This window comes from Dermacentor variabilis, chromosome 1 (genome assembly GCF_050947875.1).
Source record: "Dermacentor variabilis isolate Ectoservices chromosome 1, ASM5094787v1, whole genome shotgun sequence".
NCBI lineage: Eukaryota > Metazoa > Arthropoda > Arachnida > Ixodida > Ixodidae > Dermacentor > Dermacentor variabilis.
Window position 1 is genome coordinate 31,480,324 of NC_134568.1, and position 16,057 is coordinate 31,496,380.

The following is a 16,057-nucleotide window of genomic DNA, read 5'->3' on the forward strand; positions in this document are numbered from 1 at the left end:
TTTTCGTCTGCTGAAGACGACGCGCTGCCTGCTCTCATTGGCTACAGCCCAGCGAGCCAAGTGCAGCGCGCAACGTCATAGCCTCTGCCTGGCACTACACTCGTCTACACGAGCCTGCACGAAGTGTGGGCACCACGACCGGCTTTATGCGCATTGAACGTTGCACTCTCGGAGTAGTGAAAATAAGCTGAGTCATGGCAGAGCTTGGAAAAGTGTAGCCAGGTGTAGCTTCATCATATAACCCACAGCTGCTGCAGTTAAAACTCAATCGACAGTTTGCGCTTGTCGTGTGTTCCTTGTTTTCCACTAACATCGTGTATCACTGTGCCTACCACGGCGCAAAAAAACGATGAAATCAATCTCGGAGGCCATGTCGCACCCGAAGCGTAAAATTGGAACGCAGCATTAGCATAATTTCCTCATCTATTATATTACTGAGACCAAGTCATCGGATAATGATGAGCCGTTTCTACATTTATTTGCCCTCATTTAGAAAACCATCCGGTGATTATAATGTGGCAGTATCACAATGCCCTATGATGTGGACCACTTGTCGACACATCCATGCGGGCGCTTTGTGGCACTGCAAAGGGAGTCAGTATGCTGCAATGCTGTGCGCATAGAATTTTCAGCAAACACTCCATGGGCTATGCAACTTTGTGCCTTAGATATTGATGCAGGCCACCAGAGGCAACTTCTCGTCAAGAAGCGATGTTAGATAATGAAACAATCCAGTAACAAGACCCAAGTTGTGACTGGGAGCACAATTTCTTCAAAATCTATGCAGCAGGACGTCCTGTGTAGGTCTTTCCACAAACTATTCCCGTTCTTGTGCCCTGCTGTCAGTTGATTGCTCTATGGTGTTACTTGTAACACTGAAATTAATATTACCGCAGTGACGGTGGTGCACGAAACCCAGTCTCATATGCTCTGCAACAATTTATGTTGGACTTTATATTTTCCTATAGAGTTTCTGGTTACTCATTTCCTAAAAGCACCAAGTGCACACTCACCTTAATCCTAGGTACAAATTCAATTTTATAGCACTACCCCAGAACAGTGACCTAAGTTACTTATGTCGTTTCTTTAATTTCTATATGTCGCATCATATCCCCATCTGAAAACAGCCATAAGTAACAGTTTACATGTTCACTGGTAAAAAAAAATCCTGAGCTACCATTGCACACTGTTTTTCTCTCACACTCCTTACTTACACGTAGGTGCAGGGCCATATCATGTGACACAGGCTGCAAAGTTTGAAAAGTTTAGAGCAAAGCATTTTTCAACTTGTGCGGAACTTTAATGTGGCAGTGTTATCAAGAGTGGGGGGGGGTATCTTTCTATCTACAGGCATCTATGTCCAGTCAGAAAGAGCTTCGTTGTCCCGTGGCAGAGAAATGATGCTCTCATCAAATCAGAAATGGTGGACATGGCGAGTAGAGACCAAAACTGGTTAAAACCATGTTTTTTTTTTCATATTTGGTTTCGCCTCATCTGCCTTCGAAGAACATTTAAGGAATAAAAAGAATGTAGCATCGGAAAATGGCAACAAAAATTGTACAGGTAGATCGAATGCAGGGCTTGTGGCCAATTGGACTACAATAATAGGCTAATTACTTGAGGTTTTCAATTTCCAAGCTAATGCAACAGGTCTTCTGTAAAGTCTTCATTGACACAGTCCGCCATAACCATAGTGATTATAGTATCAAGTCTGAACTCCGCAACTGGAGAAACTGGTTTTGCCATCATTCTTGCGTAGAAAGCGACTCTGCACCTCGCTGCTGCAACAGCAAGCAGGGGCCAGATCTTTCTTCCATTTTCCCAGTGCTCTCTACACTTGTATGTTGTTTTTATGCATCAAAACCGCAAGTAGCAATGGCTTGTTTGCTGAAACCTAGAGGATGGTTTATAGTGCAGCACCACTTAATACAGCAGTATCAAGCACATTTAACTGGACTTGGTGTGAACATTGATTGATTACCATAGCACAGAGAAGGTGCCTGTATGACGGGCAAGAAAACATTGCAAGAGTAAAGCAACTTGGGATAGTAACTTGGGATAGTTGGATCCAATTCATGTTGAATACAAAGGGCCCCAAAAAACAGATTCAAGACAAGATGAACAAAAGCTCAAGCTTTCGTCTATCCTTTGTCGTCTTATTTTTCTGTGCTCTTTGTATTCAACATGACCAAGAAAATATTGGATTCTTCATTGTCTAGTTTACAACACGTTTGCAAAGAAGCTTTTGCCTATGCTATTGTTGAAATATATCCAGTGGCATGCTTCATCTTGCTTGCATAGCTTTGTCATACTACTCGTATTTGCCATGGTTCATTTGCTGCAAGCTGGAAACTGCAGGGCCACATGTACCAGATTAGTGCCAACGTAAAACAATTCTATACGACCCTTGGGCCATGAAAAAATTGACTCAGCCATGCCATGAATGGGTGGCAAAAATTTGTACCAGTGTTAGGCTATGCAGCACTGGCAGAGCTTGTGTGTAATGCGCGATGATTAATAAATGTGTTTATGCTTTTGAGATTAGCAGGAGTTCCTATGAAAGAAAGTGCTGCAGGTATATTGATGCATAAATTATGCAGAAGAAAACTGTGTTCATGGTGTGCACAAGCATTGTTGTGCGTTCACTTCTAATCTACAAGTTTGGCCGACGTGTATGCAGCCTTAAAATGCTGGAAACTTTGCCATGTGCAAAGAATGAAAGGGCCGTGTAAAGACTTTTGCAAAAGTGTGGAGCCTGAATTTTCACAACTGCTAAAAATTCAGCAGTAATGTATACCAGAGTCGAATCTTCGTGGTTACTACACCACCACCAAGAGTAGCAAGAAAAGGTTCAAAATATGAAACACTGACCTGGGACAACGGTATGTTGCAAACGCGTTTATACGCAGCTGCTGTTGCTGCTGCAAAAATTAGGCTTCGCAAAACACCCATTAAAAAGAAAGCATCATGCCCTATTAAAATATCCTCCTGCGCCATTTTTCTGAGAACTCATTTGTTAGATCTGCATTATTGTTTTTTGCAAAGAATAAATTTATTATGAGGGCACTCACACTAAACATAAGTAGCCATTTCTTGTGCACTATAGCATTCACAAAACTGAATGTATTAGCAGATGATGACTGCAGCTTGTCTAAGCAAGAACCACCTGAGGCAACTACAATTAGTAGTAGTACAACAATTTGCAATGATACACAGCACTCTATTATTCTTCTACACTGGTAGATGGTTCAGTTACTGTGCCTGCATAACCCACACTGCAATATCTAACAAAACATAAGACGCCTGTTGCAGGCCACGCTTTAAAGGGACTGTCTACCGCTCGAAACATGTACTTGGATTGTGGTGGGGATGAGAATAGTGCGTTACATTGATGGAGATGAGCATGCTATCATTGCATTAATAGAATTATATTTTTAATTTAGCTTTGAAAGTGGTGCAAGAATGACATGTAGTGTCACTTGACAGCGAAACAGTGAAAACCAAGTTGTTCACTGTCGCACGACTTAAAACCTGTGCAGAGAGTTATTTTGCTTAGGTGCATTAACACATTGCTTAAAATTGTAGTTTATACACTTCTGCTCGCATTTCTGCTCACCAATGGAAACTGACCCTGGAATCAGAGAGCATAATTTTCTTATTTACAATTTGTGCATGTAGAAAATGCCACTGCCTTTGTGCAGATGAATGGAACGTTGTGCAAACGGGTCCTTAAGTGTGCCCTCTTGACATGATGTGCAACAGCACGAGTAGAGCTGTGGAAGTTGTGCAAAGTCATGTCATTTTGAGGACGTCTAAAATTTCCTGCGCTGTTTAAGGCATGCTGACATCGTCACAACACCAGTGTAGGCATTTCTTACCCTAATGTACCTTCTAGGCCATTTCAGAAAAAGGTTGGATTGTTGCAGCAGTGCCAACAGAAAGACACAAAGTGTGTTTGTAGGAAATATGCGAGATTATAGGCGACCAGGGGGGAGGGAATGACCAATGACTTACTTAACCGATTACGTGCCAAGACCATTCCTGTAGAAACTCCATGCATTTACAGTTCCTCACTTTTACCGGCACAGAATTGCCATCACATACAGTAATCAGTGTTGCGGGCTCCTGTACACAGTTTTAACAAGAGACTACGCACATAAAAAAAATTGGAGGACGCTTAAGCTTCGCCTTCAAGAGTGGAACGCGACAGCGTTCCCATCGACCCGCCAAGGGGTGTAAGACAATGGGCTACGGCTCAGCGATCACTTACGAGGCGCCCCGCATCGTACGCGGTGAGCGTCGAGCAACAAAGCGTTCGGCGTGGCAACGAAAGGTGCGCCTGAGCAAGCGGTGCACGCCTGAGCCTTAGAAACAGCTCGTTTCTAAGGCAACACCGCATTCACTAGTGGCGCTTTTGTACCGCTTTGAAGCATCGAACTCGTGGCTGAGTGGTAGCGTCTCCGTCTCACACTCCGGAGACCCTGGTTCGATTCTCACCCAGCCCATCTTGCAAGTTGTTTTTTATTCATGAAGTGCCTGCCGGGATTTATCGCTCACGGCCAACGCCGCCGACGACACCGGCTTTTCTGCGACACGAGCTCCTTAACGCTGTCGCGTTAAAATGTATGTTAAAGAACTTTGTACTTGCTTTCCAAAGAAACCACTGCAAGTTCTGACACTTTGAATGGTAAGCTTTCTATTGCTTTACAACATAGAAGGTTCTTGAAAAATGTTAGACAGTCCCTTTAGTCACTCACTACCAAACATACACTGTATCATCAAAAGATAGAAATCAACTGTTTTTATTTTATGAAAGCAGGCTTCAAGAACAATGGATTAGTAATTTTCTTGACAACAATCCTGAATATAGACCTTAAGGTCCACTCTCCTCATACCAGATCAGTCAACCTTGTCATCTCTCTCTTCAAAAGTTTTACTTTTTCATGTGTAAAACCTTGCAAGGGCAGTTGTTTAGTCCTAAGCAAAAATAGTTTCATCTTCCAAGATCACGGTGACGGTGGATCACATGATTTGAATTTACAATCACAGACAAAATCCTTTCTCCTTTTTTAGAGTGGCATTCAGGACCTGCACAGTAAAAACAAAAAGAGAGAATGTTAAAATAACTCATGAAATTTCCACCAATTCATGCAATCAGGAAAGTAATAACTCTTCCAAGTAACGAAACTGCAGTGACCAGCCTCACAGATAGGGGCAGCAAAAGAATAGTGGCCAGGTTAAAATTCTGCTTCCCATTCACCTCAACTTATGACTTTATATTTAAGCCTTGGATTGCTGTCAATAAATGTATGATCACATTCAACTTGAAACAACTGTTTGAGTCTTCAACAGTTTCACTTTAACCAATGCACTTTAGTTAAAGCTTGGCCAAACTCGAAGGCCTCCTTAAACTGCACCAACTGCAACCTCTACACTGCAGACTGCAAGAGGAAAACTGGTGCACAGCTGGCCCACCACCAGTATGTTACATTTGTTTAAGTAATAGTTACAACTGCTAACTATAGCAGACCAATAATAAAAAACAACAAAGCAGCAGTCACTAACGTACACTCAATAATACCCCTGTCACATGGGCACCCGCAAACTCCTTTTAGTTCCGTCGCCTTTTTCTCGAAGGAGATGCACTTGGTGTCACACGGTCGCCCTTTCGCTAAAGGAATTTAATGGCGCTTTTGGTCAAGGGAGATCGGTGAACTCCCTTGGCGGCTGAAGGGAGTACTCTCGTGCCCATACTTGTTGTTCTAAAGCTGATAATTCAATTATTGTTGCATGTGTTAAAAAAAAAAAGCCTACGAGGTCACCGTGCATGATATGTTGCGTTTTAGTATAATTTGCAGCAGTTCACGTAGCAGAACGCAGCGCCTACTCGCCATGCTATGGTGGCTGGGAAAACGCACATAAGCACAGGGTGGCTAGCATTGCTGTCAGCCCTGCTACGTTTAGCGAGTGCACTTTGATTCTTAATGAGGTGTATGCCTTTGGCATCAAATCTATTGAATAATATTCTTATGGAAGGAGTGTTCATTATAATAGCTACAAGCATAATTAGTTGTACAAAAAACAAACACCACTGAATGCACCTCTGGTGGCTACTTTTAAAAACTTGTTATTGGCTGTGTGACACGACCACAACTTCCTTATCCTAAAGAGCTAAAGGAGTTTGTGGGTGCCTATGTGACGTGGGTCTTATGATGACGTCTTATGGAAATGGCTTGATCAAATAGCCAATGTGGACAGTTTATTGGAAGCACTGGCCAGCGATGGCATTGGTAGGCATTGATAGGCGTTGGAGTAGCAGGTGGGCACGATTGTATAACAGTGTCATGTAAAGGCATGGCCACACTGGAGGAAAAACGTGCTCGGCACACTGTGGAAGCTTTCTTGTATGATGTAAGGGGTCAGTCATGGAGCCATTTCTCGTGGCATGGCGCACGCCGTGAATAGAGGAGACAGATGAGAGCGGCCCCTTCAGTGACGTGCGCGTGGGAAACTGGTGTCATGCAGATCTGCTGGACAGCTCGATTCGCACTCATGCCCGGTGTCAGCCGCACACCTGTTTCGCGTCAGCTCTTGTTCACGCCTATTTTGGGTGACTTGGTTTGGTCTCGTTCGTGCCTGTTTTGGTTGGCTTGGTTTGTGATTGTTTTTACAATGACGATTCTAAACTGAGACATCCTTATGAAAAGTTTTTTGGAGATAGTGCACCCATATCAGATGCTGTATGACAAGACGGATGCTGACTAGAAGGACATGGAGATGACACCCAGTACGTCCTTCTCGTTGTCTTTTGAACACAGTACCACCACAACAGAAGGGCGCATACCAGCATTATTATGCTCACAGTGGCAACGAAATCATCACCTCGCATGACTCACATTAAGAATGAAGGCTGAAGAATGTAAAAGCAACGCCAATCTGTCAGCAGATGCAGGTGAAAGTGAGCGACATCTAGCACTTGCATGCAGAGTAAAAGAGAGGAGGCGAGATTTCCATGCTGTCACATGACTGCAACAGCGGTGCACTGCCAGTCGGGGTGGCCACATTGCCACAGCAGCGTTTTCCAACTGATGCAACAGCTGGTGAAACTCTAAGCTTGGGAGCGGCCTGATAGCTCGAAAAGTTGTGTGTGTGACGCAATGGAGTCGCGTTCGGGCAGTGCGTGGGTGTTAATGGGCAGCCTGTGAGTGGACATGAGGCGAGGAGACACGGTGAATGGTCGAGTCATCCCTGTCAGTGCTGAAGGGGATCTGGTGAAGTTGGACATGTGGAAGACGCATAGTTCAAGTAAGAGGTCAGTGGACACAGCGAGTCAACAGACAAGAGCTTCCTCTTTGTGGAGGCAGTGAACCTACTCACAGGTACTATGTATGGGGCACATGTTAGTGGGTGCCATAATAAACGACCCCGGCCTCTCACACGGAGGTTTAAAAAACCGGGTCAGGGGCCATACTTTGGTTTGGCCATGCCTTGGAATGCCATTTTAAGTGGATGCAGTCTGGCTAAACCGCGGGCAAAATGCCTGTTGCTTCAGCTAGGTGTAAGGCTGGATGCCATGTCACGCAGAAAAGAAACTATCCCTGACATGGATCAACTGCAGTAAAATTAGAGAAAGGGAAAACATTCTGCGCTATTCATCTGTCCTGAGTGCAATTAAACTCAATTTGAGGCATCAAGAATGGGTGGCGCCATGTTTGCTGCAGTTCAGGTATTGCGTGCACATGTTCTTTTCATATAAATTTAGGCTTGGGTCAGATGCAAACATAAATTGTAGTGTACATATTTCAGCAAACATCATAGATAAGGGAAAGAAAGAAAAACAATATTAATATCTTTAAAACAACCACGAAGCTTGGGACTATATCCAGAAGTACTCTTAGCACACATGCACTTCGGCTCCTACTGCTTCACCTGGAAATTAAAGTTGTTGCCAGGTATAGTACTGCTCACCCACCCAAAACACTGCCCTTGTGGAGAAAGGGGTCACTTGTTCATGAACCAGGGCTGCCCGTCATGAGTGCGCCGGCGCGTCAGTATCTCACAGCCAGTGTCTGTCACAAGCAGTGTTTGCTCAAACTGGGCTGAGCGCTTGCCATCTGCCGTTACTGCTGTCCAGTTGTCAGGCCACACCTCATCGTGCCATGTCCCTGCATGCACAGATACAAGGATGTGGGCAGGTCAGTGCGAGGAAATGGGCAAAAGATGCATATTCATTTAAAAAAAAAGCAAGCTAATGGCCCAATGTTGACGTGAGAAGCTAATTTTCACATCAAAGCAAAATGAAACTATGATACGACAAGAAGCTGAGCCCATGATCTGCTTCTTCATAACTTTGCAAGCTGTGGAGCAAGTTTTCAATGTGCAGACCAATTCGTGGTAACTTCAGAATTTTCATATGCAAGTGATAACTACATAATACCTGTAGACTGACTGCTACTCATGAAAAGTTCTTGTTTAACACAACTTGAATGCAATTCTAAAGGAGAAACATAGGAAAAGTGAACAAAGGGTGCTCGCCCCCGGTTCTGCCATGCTCATATATCAATCTGACTGAAACAGCACGTTAACTGGGATAAGAAGAAACGAGGGAAGCAGAAGGCAGCGTTTCTCTCGTTTCTTCTTGTCCCAGTTAACATGCTGTTTCAATAAGAATGCTTTACCAACAAGCCTAAATGTCAACTCTGCAACTTCATATATCAAGCCCTGCATTTTATTTATTCAAAAGTCTTGTAGCGAATAAACAGAAGATTACAAAAGAGAGAGTGAGAGAAAGAAAACTTTTTAATAAAAGTAGAACAACAAAGGAGTGTTCTTGCAGACATCAGACCTTTACTGAAATACGGTGGAACCTTGATATAGGGGACATAATTAAATCAAAATGCTTATCGACAACATCATCTTGTAACAAATATATGCTCATAGTGAATATTGGATTTAACTATGCTGTTTTCGCATTGAATGCAACTTATAACTAGGTAAGATTAAAAAAAAAATAATTTTGGGGTTTTACATGCCAAAACCACGATGTGATCATGAGGCATGCCTAAGTGGGGGACTCCAGATTAATTTCGACCACCTGGGGTTACTTAATGTGCACTTGATGCATGGTACACAAGCGTTTTTGCATTTCGCCCCTACCAAAATGTGGCCACGGCAGCCAAGATTTGATTCTGCGTTTTCAGGCTTGGCAGCTCAGTGCCATAGCCACTTGCCTCACCACAGTTGAGTGAGGTGTAACTGTAAAGGGATAGTAAAAGAAAATTTGAAGTCGAGTTTATTTGATAGCTTATCTGCTAGAAGTCAATCATCGTTTTCTGGGCCCCAATATATGACTTTGTTGCATACAAAACTGCCACCGAACATTCCACTGCCGCTCCTCAATTTGAATCACCCACACCAAAACTGAGGTCATGACATAATCTCCTTGTCACCACCTCCGCTGGTATCAACAAATCGGCCACTTCTCTCTCAACTTGCGTTGCCGGCATTCCTCGAACTGCTTACCTCTTGCCTCAGCTCCATCTCCCAGTGCCCTAACGTCACAACACACATCACACGAGAGAGGTATATTCCACGACAGGTGGCCGCAATCTGATTTTCCATTTTCATTATTTTCTTTCCTTTAGTGTCCCTTGTAAAGCCATCTTGCAGTAAAGGGCCAGCTAGAGACACCCTATACATGTTTCCGCCGACCAGGTTCAGTACCACCGATCTACCCTCCTCCTTTATGCTCCTCTCTCTCAGTCATCCTCTCAGCCTCCGGTGTAAAGCACAACTTACCATATTTACTCGCATAATGAACACACTTTTCTTTCCGAAATATATGCACAAGGTTGGAGTGCGTTCATTATGCGGGGTAAAATTATGAGCAATTTTTTTTCCCGCGGCCACCTCTACAAAAGTCAGTTTCGCCCGAAATGCAAACCATTGATTGTGATAGCAAACGTGTAGACAACTACACGAAGTATAGATTGAAGTTTTAACGGCTACGTAAACTTGCAAACATTTGCTTCAACGTAAAGTGAGCGGCGAGAACACAGCACACACAAAGGTATGAGCTGCCATCGACTCAGCCCTGAAGCAGATCGGTTTGAAGACAGGGCGCACCACGGCCGCGCAATGCGCAGTTGCTGCCGGAGTAAAACCCGTAAAACGCAGTGCACCCCACTCTCTCCCCTCACCCCTGGTGCCATGCGCACGATGGAAGATGGCGTGTTTCCTTCCCACTTTACTCCCTTGTACGCGAGAGATTGAGCCTCGATCGTCGGCTTCCCTCGCCCCTGCACCACGGCGCGCGGCGATGACGGCAAAAATGTGCCTGGAACGCCCATGTAATTGCTATCACAATTAAAGTAGGAGACAAGGTACGATTCGGCGTCCGACACAGCGTTAGACACAATCGTACCCGCCGGACGCCATATCAGATGCCGAATTGTACCGTGCGTTTCCTACTTCACAGCAGCAAGTACAGGGTGCGATCATTACATGAGAAAAAGAAAAACAAACAAGCACACCACTTCACTGGAAAAGTACATTCATTATGCGAATAAATACGGTACATCATTTCAGCATCTAGTTCCGAGCAGAAGCGACACCATTTGCTGCCTGCTACCACTGCGTAGAGGTGCTAGTATGCTACAGCAGCAAAAGCAGAAATTCTAGAAGCAGAGCTGTTGGAGTTTGAAACCCCAGGAGCGGAACTGGTGTGAATGATGAATCACGGAACGGCGGCGCATTCAAAAGTTGGTGTTGCTTAGCAAAAGCAGCGGCGGCTTTTGTATGGAGGGGCTTTAGGGCCGGCAGCCTCGCATTTGTCAAACAATGCTGAAACAGACCATGAGCAATGTAACCTGCAGCCACTTGTCAAGGTGGCTTACAGCAATTTCGGCATGTTTCACACATGCTTGTACGTGCCAGCCATAAAGGAAGGCAACTGATTCAGCAACACAATACTTCAGCTCCTAGACAAAATGAATTTGCACTCTGGGAAACCTAGAGAAGAGAAAGACTGCACTTGAACTGGAGCTGCACACACCTTCCGATATCATGGGTTCGATAGTGAAGCAGTGGCCAGCTTTCATCACACCAATGGCTTTGTTTTCTGTAAGACAAGGCATACAGCGAGAGAACAAATGCTGAGAATGATCGGTTAACACATCACATCTGGATAAGATATAATGCCAGAACACTGCCAGATGCTTAAAACAACTCAAAGGGAAGGCCACGCACAGAGCTTGGCAGTTCACTTACTAGCATAGTGTGGGACACTAGGGGCTGTGTGAAATAATCTGGAAAAAGATGCAAAAGAGCACTGCTGTTATACAGAGATAGGAATGTGATGGAGCAGGGACTTGCACATAATAAAAGTGTGCTCCAGCAGCAAAAAATTGGCTCTAAACTATCAACCTTTTATCAGTCCAATAAGCTTGCTTTAAAAAATGTGTACTTTTAATACAGATGGCAAAATAACTACTACAGCAGAACCTTGATACGTTTTTCAAGGGACCGAGAAAAAAGAAGAGTAACAGCTTAGGATGGCTGCCAGCAAAATTTTAGACGATTTGGCACTTGTAATCGAGGGTTCATACAGAACATCCAACACAAAACTGAAGTACAATTCAAGGATATTTCAAGGATGCCAAAGGCCAAAATTCAAGTACAATATACATAGGAAAAAAAGCGAAATCTCAGCTGCTGAGTTTGAGACATGTCTGAAACTCTTTAGTTAGCTTTTCAAATTTTACTGTCCCTTTGTAACAATGTCAATTGCCTGCATGATGGTTAGTAGTGTTTGGCTTCAGTCAAAGAGACTCGCTGCATTAAAGCCAAATGGCTGAAACTACTTTCCACCAGGCATTTCTAGAACCTAGGGCTAAAAAATGAAGCCATGATGGCTGCAGTGTGAACCTACTAGCAAAACAACAAACATAGTGGTACAACTTAATCACCTGATCTGATTCCATGATGACAATAGTAATTTAAACAAAACTGTAATCAGTGCCTGCGGAAACGTCACCTTAAATTTTTTAGCGAAACTCTCAAAAGAATATATTGGATCGTTTCCAAACAGGCAGTGTTTACGGCATAACCCCGATGCGGAGTTTCTTACTTTGAATGTTCAAAAAGTCGCCCTCAACCCCAATTTTCAAGGAATTCAAGGATCACATTTATTTTCAAGGAGTGTTAAGGGCCCTTGAATCTTTCTGCAAATTGAAAGGCTTTCAAGGATTTCAACGAGGTGTACAAAGCCTGGTAATGTGACTGGGGATGGCATGTGTGCTCGAGTATAATTAAGAGACAAGTACAATGTTCTGCAACAGTGGCCCTTTTCAACTTTTGATATGCTTCACTGCATAACAGGGCTCTTGTGGCAAAGCTGACTAAAGAGAAATGGCGATTATGCAACGCAAGTAAGACACTTGCCAGCCCCAAAATAAATGTAGTCCTGCGCTTGATGGATATGGTCTAGTGTGCATGGTTCCCAGTAGCCAATGCACACTTCCTCGGGTGCTTTGCCAACTGCTCTGTGCAGCTTCAACCACTTATTGCAAATTTGGGTTACTTATTGCAATGTGCCTTCTTGCAACGTGCCTTCTTGCAACATGCTGGCTGGCTGCACCACTAAATTTACATGACTGTCGCATTCAAAAGCAATGTAAGATGTGGGAATATTACAGAATGACAACTTACCAAAAGGGAACATAATAAAAACGTGACGTAGCGGCCGGGAAAACACAAGCGCGAGGAACATATCAACGGGGGTTTTACTGTATAATACTAAAATATTGTATAAAAAAAGATAACACACAACCACGAAAGGAGGCTATTCTCAAGCCTGCATGCTACATGCCAGGTGCATAAAGAACTGCAACAGAATTTTCGTCTAAAACAGACGCATCAAATTTTGCCATGTGACCAAAATATTTAATGCTAAATCCACAGAACTAGGCCACAATTTTGTAGTGATGCATTCATCAATGCTAATCCTTTTCATGCTTCACCAGTGGTCAGAGCGACCTCCTCCACTTGCATTATCAATGGGATCAGCTGGCTGTGAAAGGTAAAGGATTATAGTGGCCATAGAATCAAGTGGAAAGCAATGCTACAAAATCGCAGACCTGCAATGTTGAAGCAATTGTGCCACATCAAATGCTCTATGCCATCAAACTTGACATGTTGGCTACTATTCAGAAAACAGAATAGTAGATATTCAATTCGCGAATCTGTATGTTCCAGTATTTGCACATAGCTAAAAAAAATTTTACCTACGATTACGATACTCCAGAATGCGAAATTTGAGTGCACCGCTATACATGTTCTCATTTTGCAATATATTGGCTGGTGTAGACAATTTGCCTCTTGCGGCACCTTGCAAACGGAGCAAAGTGTGTCGCAATTGCCTTCCTAATTGGGAGATTGCGAGAGGCAGTGTGTGGGTGACGCATGGGCATGATTCACAACAGCTGCTGCAGACAGACCTCCACTCATGCAGCACTTTGTTTCCATATATGGTGCGATTGCAGCATGCCTTATCGATGGCATCATCAGTGAACAGGCAACACGTGCTTACTTGCAGTGTTGTGTGCCTATCAGAAGGAAATGGTGCAGCAGCTGTAATGTTTCTTTGTGGTAGTGTGTGTGACTAAATTCCCGCGTTTTGTAGAAAGTTTTGCTTTCAACATTTCGTGGCTTGGAACTTCCATCCACCAGTCTTGAAGCCATTCCAGGAGGCAAAATCCTCTAAAGCGCGTTTACGAAAATAGCGATGAAACTGCTATGAACTGCCAGAGCTATAGTTAGGAGAAGGCATGGACACACGGAGGAAGAAATACAAAGCACACTGTTTGAACCTCGATAATTTGAACTCGGAGGGACTCGAAATTTTGTTCGAATTAAAAGGAGGAATTGTTTTTAAAGTGCTCATGCACCATAGCACGATGCACGAACGATGCGAGTCAGAAATATTGTGGTGCACAAGCACACAGCCAGCGAGGAACACGAAACTGCCCATGCTGGCCAACGTTCGCTTCCAGATAACGACAGAAAACTAAACTTCAGGGTGCAGGCTATGCTGGCACCGGGCCTGTGTGGAAACCATCGAAGGTGAGGTAGTTGTGAGGGAGTTGAGAAGCAGGGCGAGGGGAGCGCAGTTGCGAGAAGCAGTGGGAGGGAAGCGGATTTGCTTTCCTGCCAGCTTGATGGATGGCGCTAATTACCTCTGCCACCTACTGCCACCTAAGCCCCCTTACTGCCACCTAAGACTGCCACAGCAGAGTTGCCGAGCGGGACTGGGCCTCCGCCGCTGCTTCCCTCTGCGTGCTTGCATGCTTTTTCCTTCGTCTGCTGATAGATCGGCGTTGTGTTTACGTTTTTCACTCTCCATTCTTGACACATCATGTTTTATGAAGATGACAAAGTTGTTACCACTGATCATAACCATGTAGATATGCTTCCTTCTGTTGCGGCATTTCCGCATGCAAAAGATAAGGAGAATGAGGTACTGGGTGTTGCCTTCGCGTCCTTGTATTCAAGGTCTGTCTTGTTGTACAAAATCGGATGTGGCGCACTGCCTCTGACAACCTTTCCATTGGGACGTCTCAGTTTAGCCTCGTCATTGTAAAAAAGTCGTAGTTAAACTCGAAAGGCGAAGCATCGATTGCGATCGCAAATTAGTGGACAGCTATACGAAGCAAGGATAGTAGTTTTAACGGCCAATAAACTTGTGAACATAGGCATACCAACTAAATTAACAAGCATGGTGCCACGCACGCACAAGCAAACATGAACACATCTCACTCAATGACCGTGGAAACAGGCTGTCAAAATGCTGGCATGAGGAAATGCAGCAGCAGCAGCGAGTGAAGTGACATTCGTGCTGTCTATCGCTTCAACGAAAAGTGAGCGCCCGGAACACACTGCACACACAAAGCTACGAGCCGCCGAAGCACCTAAACTGCCCCCAACGCAGATCGCTCTCAAGATATGGCCCCGTGACTGTGCGCAGCCGCCACATGCGCAATTGCGGCCGGAGTGGACCCCCCAACCTTGCAATGTTGGGTGCCTCACGCACGACGGAAAACGGCACGCTTCCTCCCAGCTCCATCCTTTTCGCGCGGGCGAGATTGAGCCGTGATTGTCGGCTCCCCTCACACATACAGCGTAGGGCACGTAGCGATGGTGTTATCGCCCTTGGACTTTATACGGAACCTCATGCGTGGCATTCAAGGGTCGCTTCTAAGCTTTTCCTCTATGGCGGGGTCAGAGCAATGCTGGTCAGGGGCGCCACCACGTGATTTGGCGTGCTGCTCAGAGCATTGTCGGAGTGCACTATGTTCGAATTAACCGTCACAAATACTTGCATAAGTTTGTGTCATCATCATCATCATCAGTTCGCATAAACCGGAAGTTCGAATTAAGTATGTTCAAATTAATGAGTTTTGATTGTAATTCCCTTTTACTTGCAAAGGGGCATGGATGAGCCGCATTTTTGCTTCAACTGAAGCACAAATCATCATAAAGAAATTTAGGTTTTGTACTGCCAAGATAGTAGCCAACAGTACATGGAAACTGCTAAAATACCTGCTGCCTGCAAGAAAAGTTTTCCTGCTAGGCATTGAAAAAAAAAAAAAAAAGAAACTCTAAATGGCAACACTGGTAACGGCAGGCTGTTGCAAATGCCATGAATGCAGTTTTTTTTTTTTTACATCCAACACTAACACACTGGCAATTTAAGACAAACTGGAAGAAAGATGCGCATTATATTTAACTGCAAACAGCAATACAGTCAGTGACTGATAAATCGGTCACCGATAATCCTGACATGCTCGGTAATTCGGACAGCTGCCAGCTCTACATTCGATTATCCGGACTTCGTCTGTGGCTGCAGCGTATGCCAATTCTGCCGCCATTATTTCCTCTGGCAACCTCGACGAGACATCAAGTATGGCCTCAGAGAGGCAAGGCATCAAGAATAGCCTCAGGGATTGCATGTTAGATGGTAATCTCTGAAGCCTTGCCTTGGTCGGAGCCCTACACCTCA

The 16,057-nt window shown here is 44.4% G+C and overlaps 1 protein-coding gene across 4 annotated transcripts in view; it reads right to left on the minus strand.

Moving 5' to 3' along the window:
• Positions 1–4,786: 4,786 nt before the first annotated feature.
• LOC142576251 (methionine aminopeptidase 1) overlaps positions 4,787–16,057 on the minus strand; it is a 60,939-nt gene continuing 49,668 nt past the window's right edge. For 3 of the 4 annotated variants that reach the window (XM_075686309.1, XM_075686304.1, XM_075686293.1), the window contains 4 exons: positions 11,269–11,306; positions 11,054–11,119; positions 7,973–8,165; positions 4,787–5,088 (listed from right to left, as the gene is read on the minus strand). In XM_075686309.1, coding sequence (XP_075542424.1) covers positions 8,002–8,165; positions 11,054–11,119; positions 11,269–11,306 — 268 coding nt within the window. In that variant the 3' untranslated portion in view covers positions 4,787–5,088; positions 7,973–8,001. Of the gene's footprint in view, positions 5,089–7,968; positions 8,166–11,053; positions 11,120–11,268; positions 11,307–16,057 lie in introns of all 4 variants that reach the window. The other variant, XM_075686298.1, reaches the window with a different exon arrangement.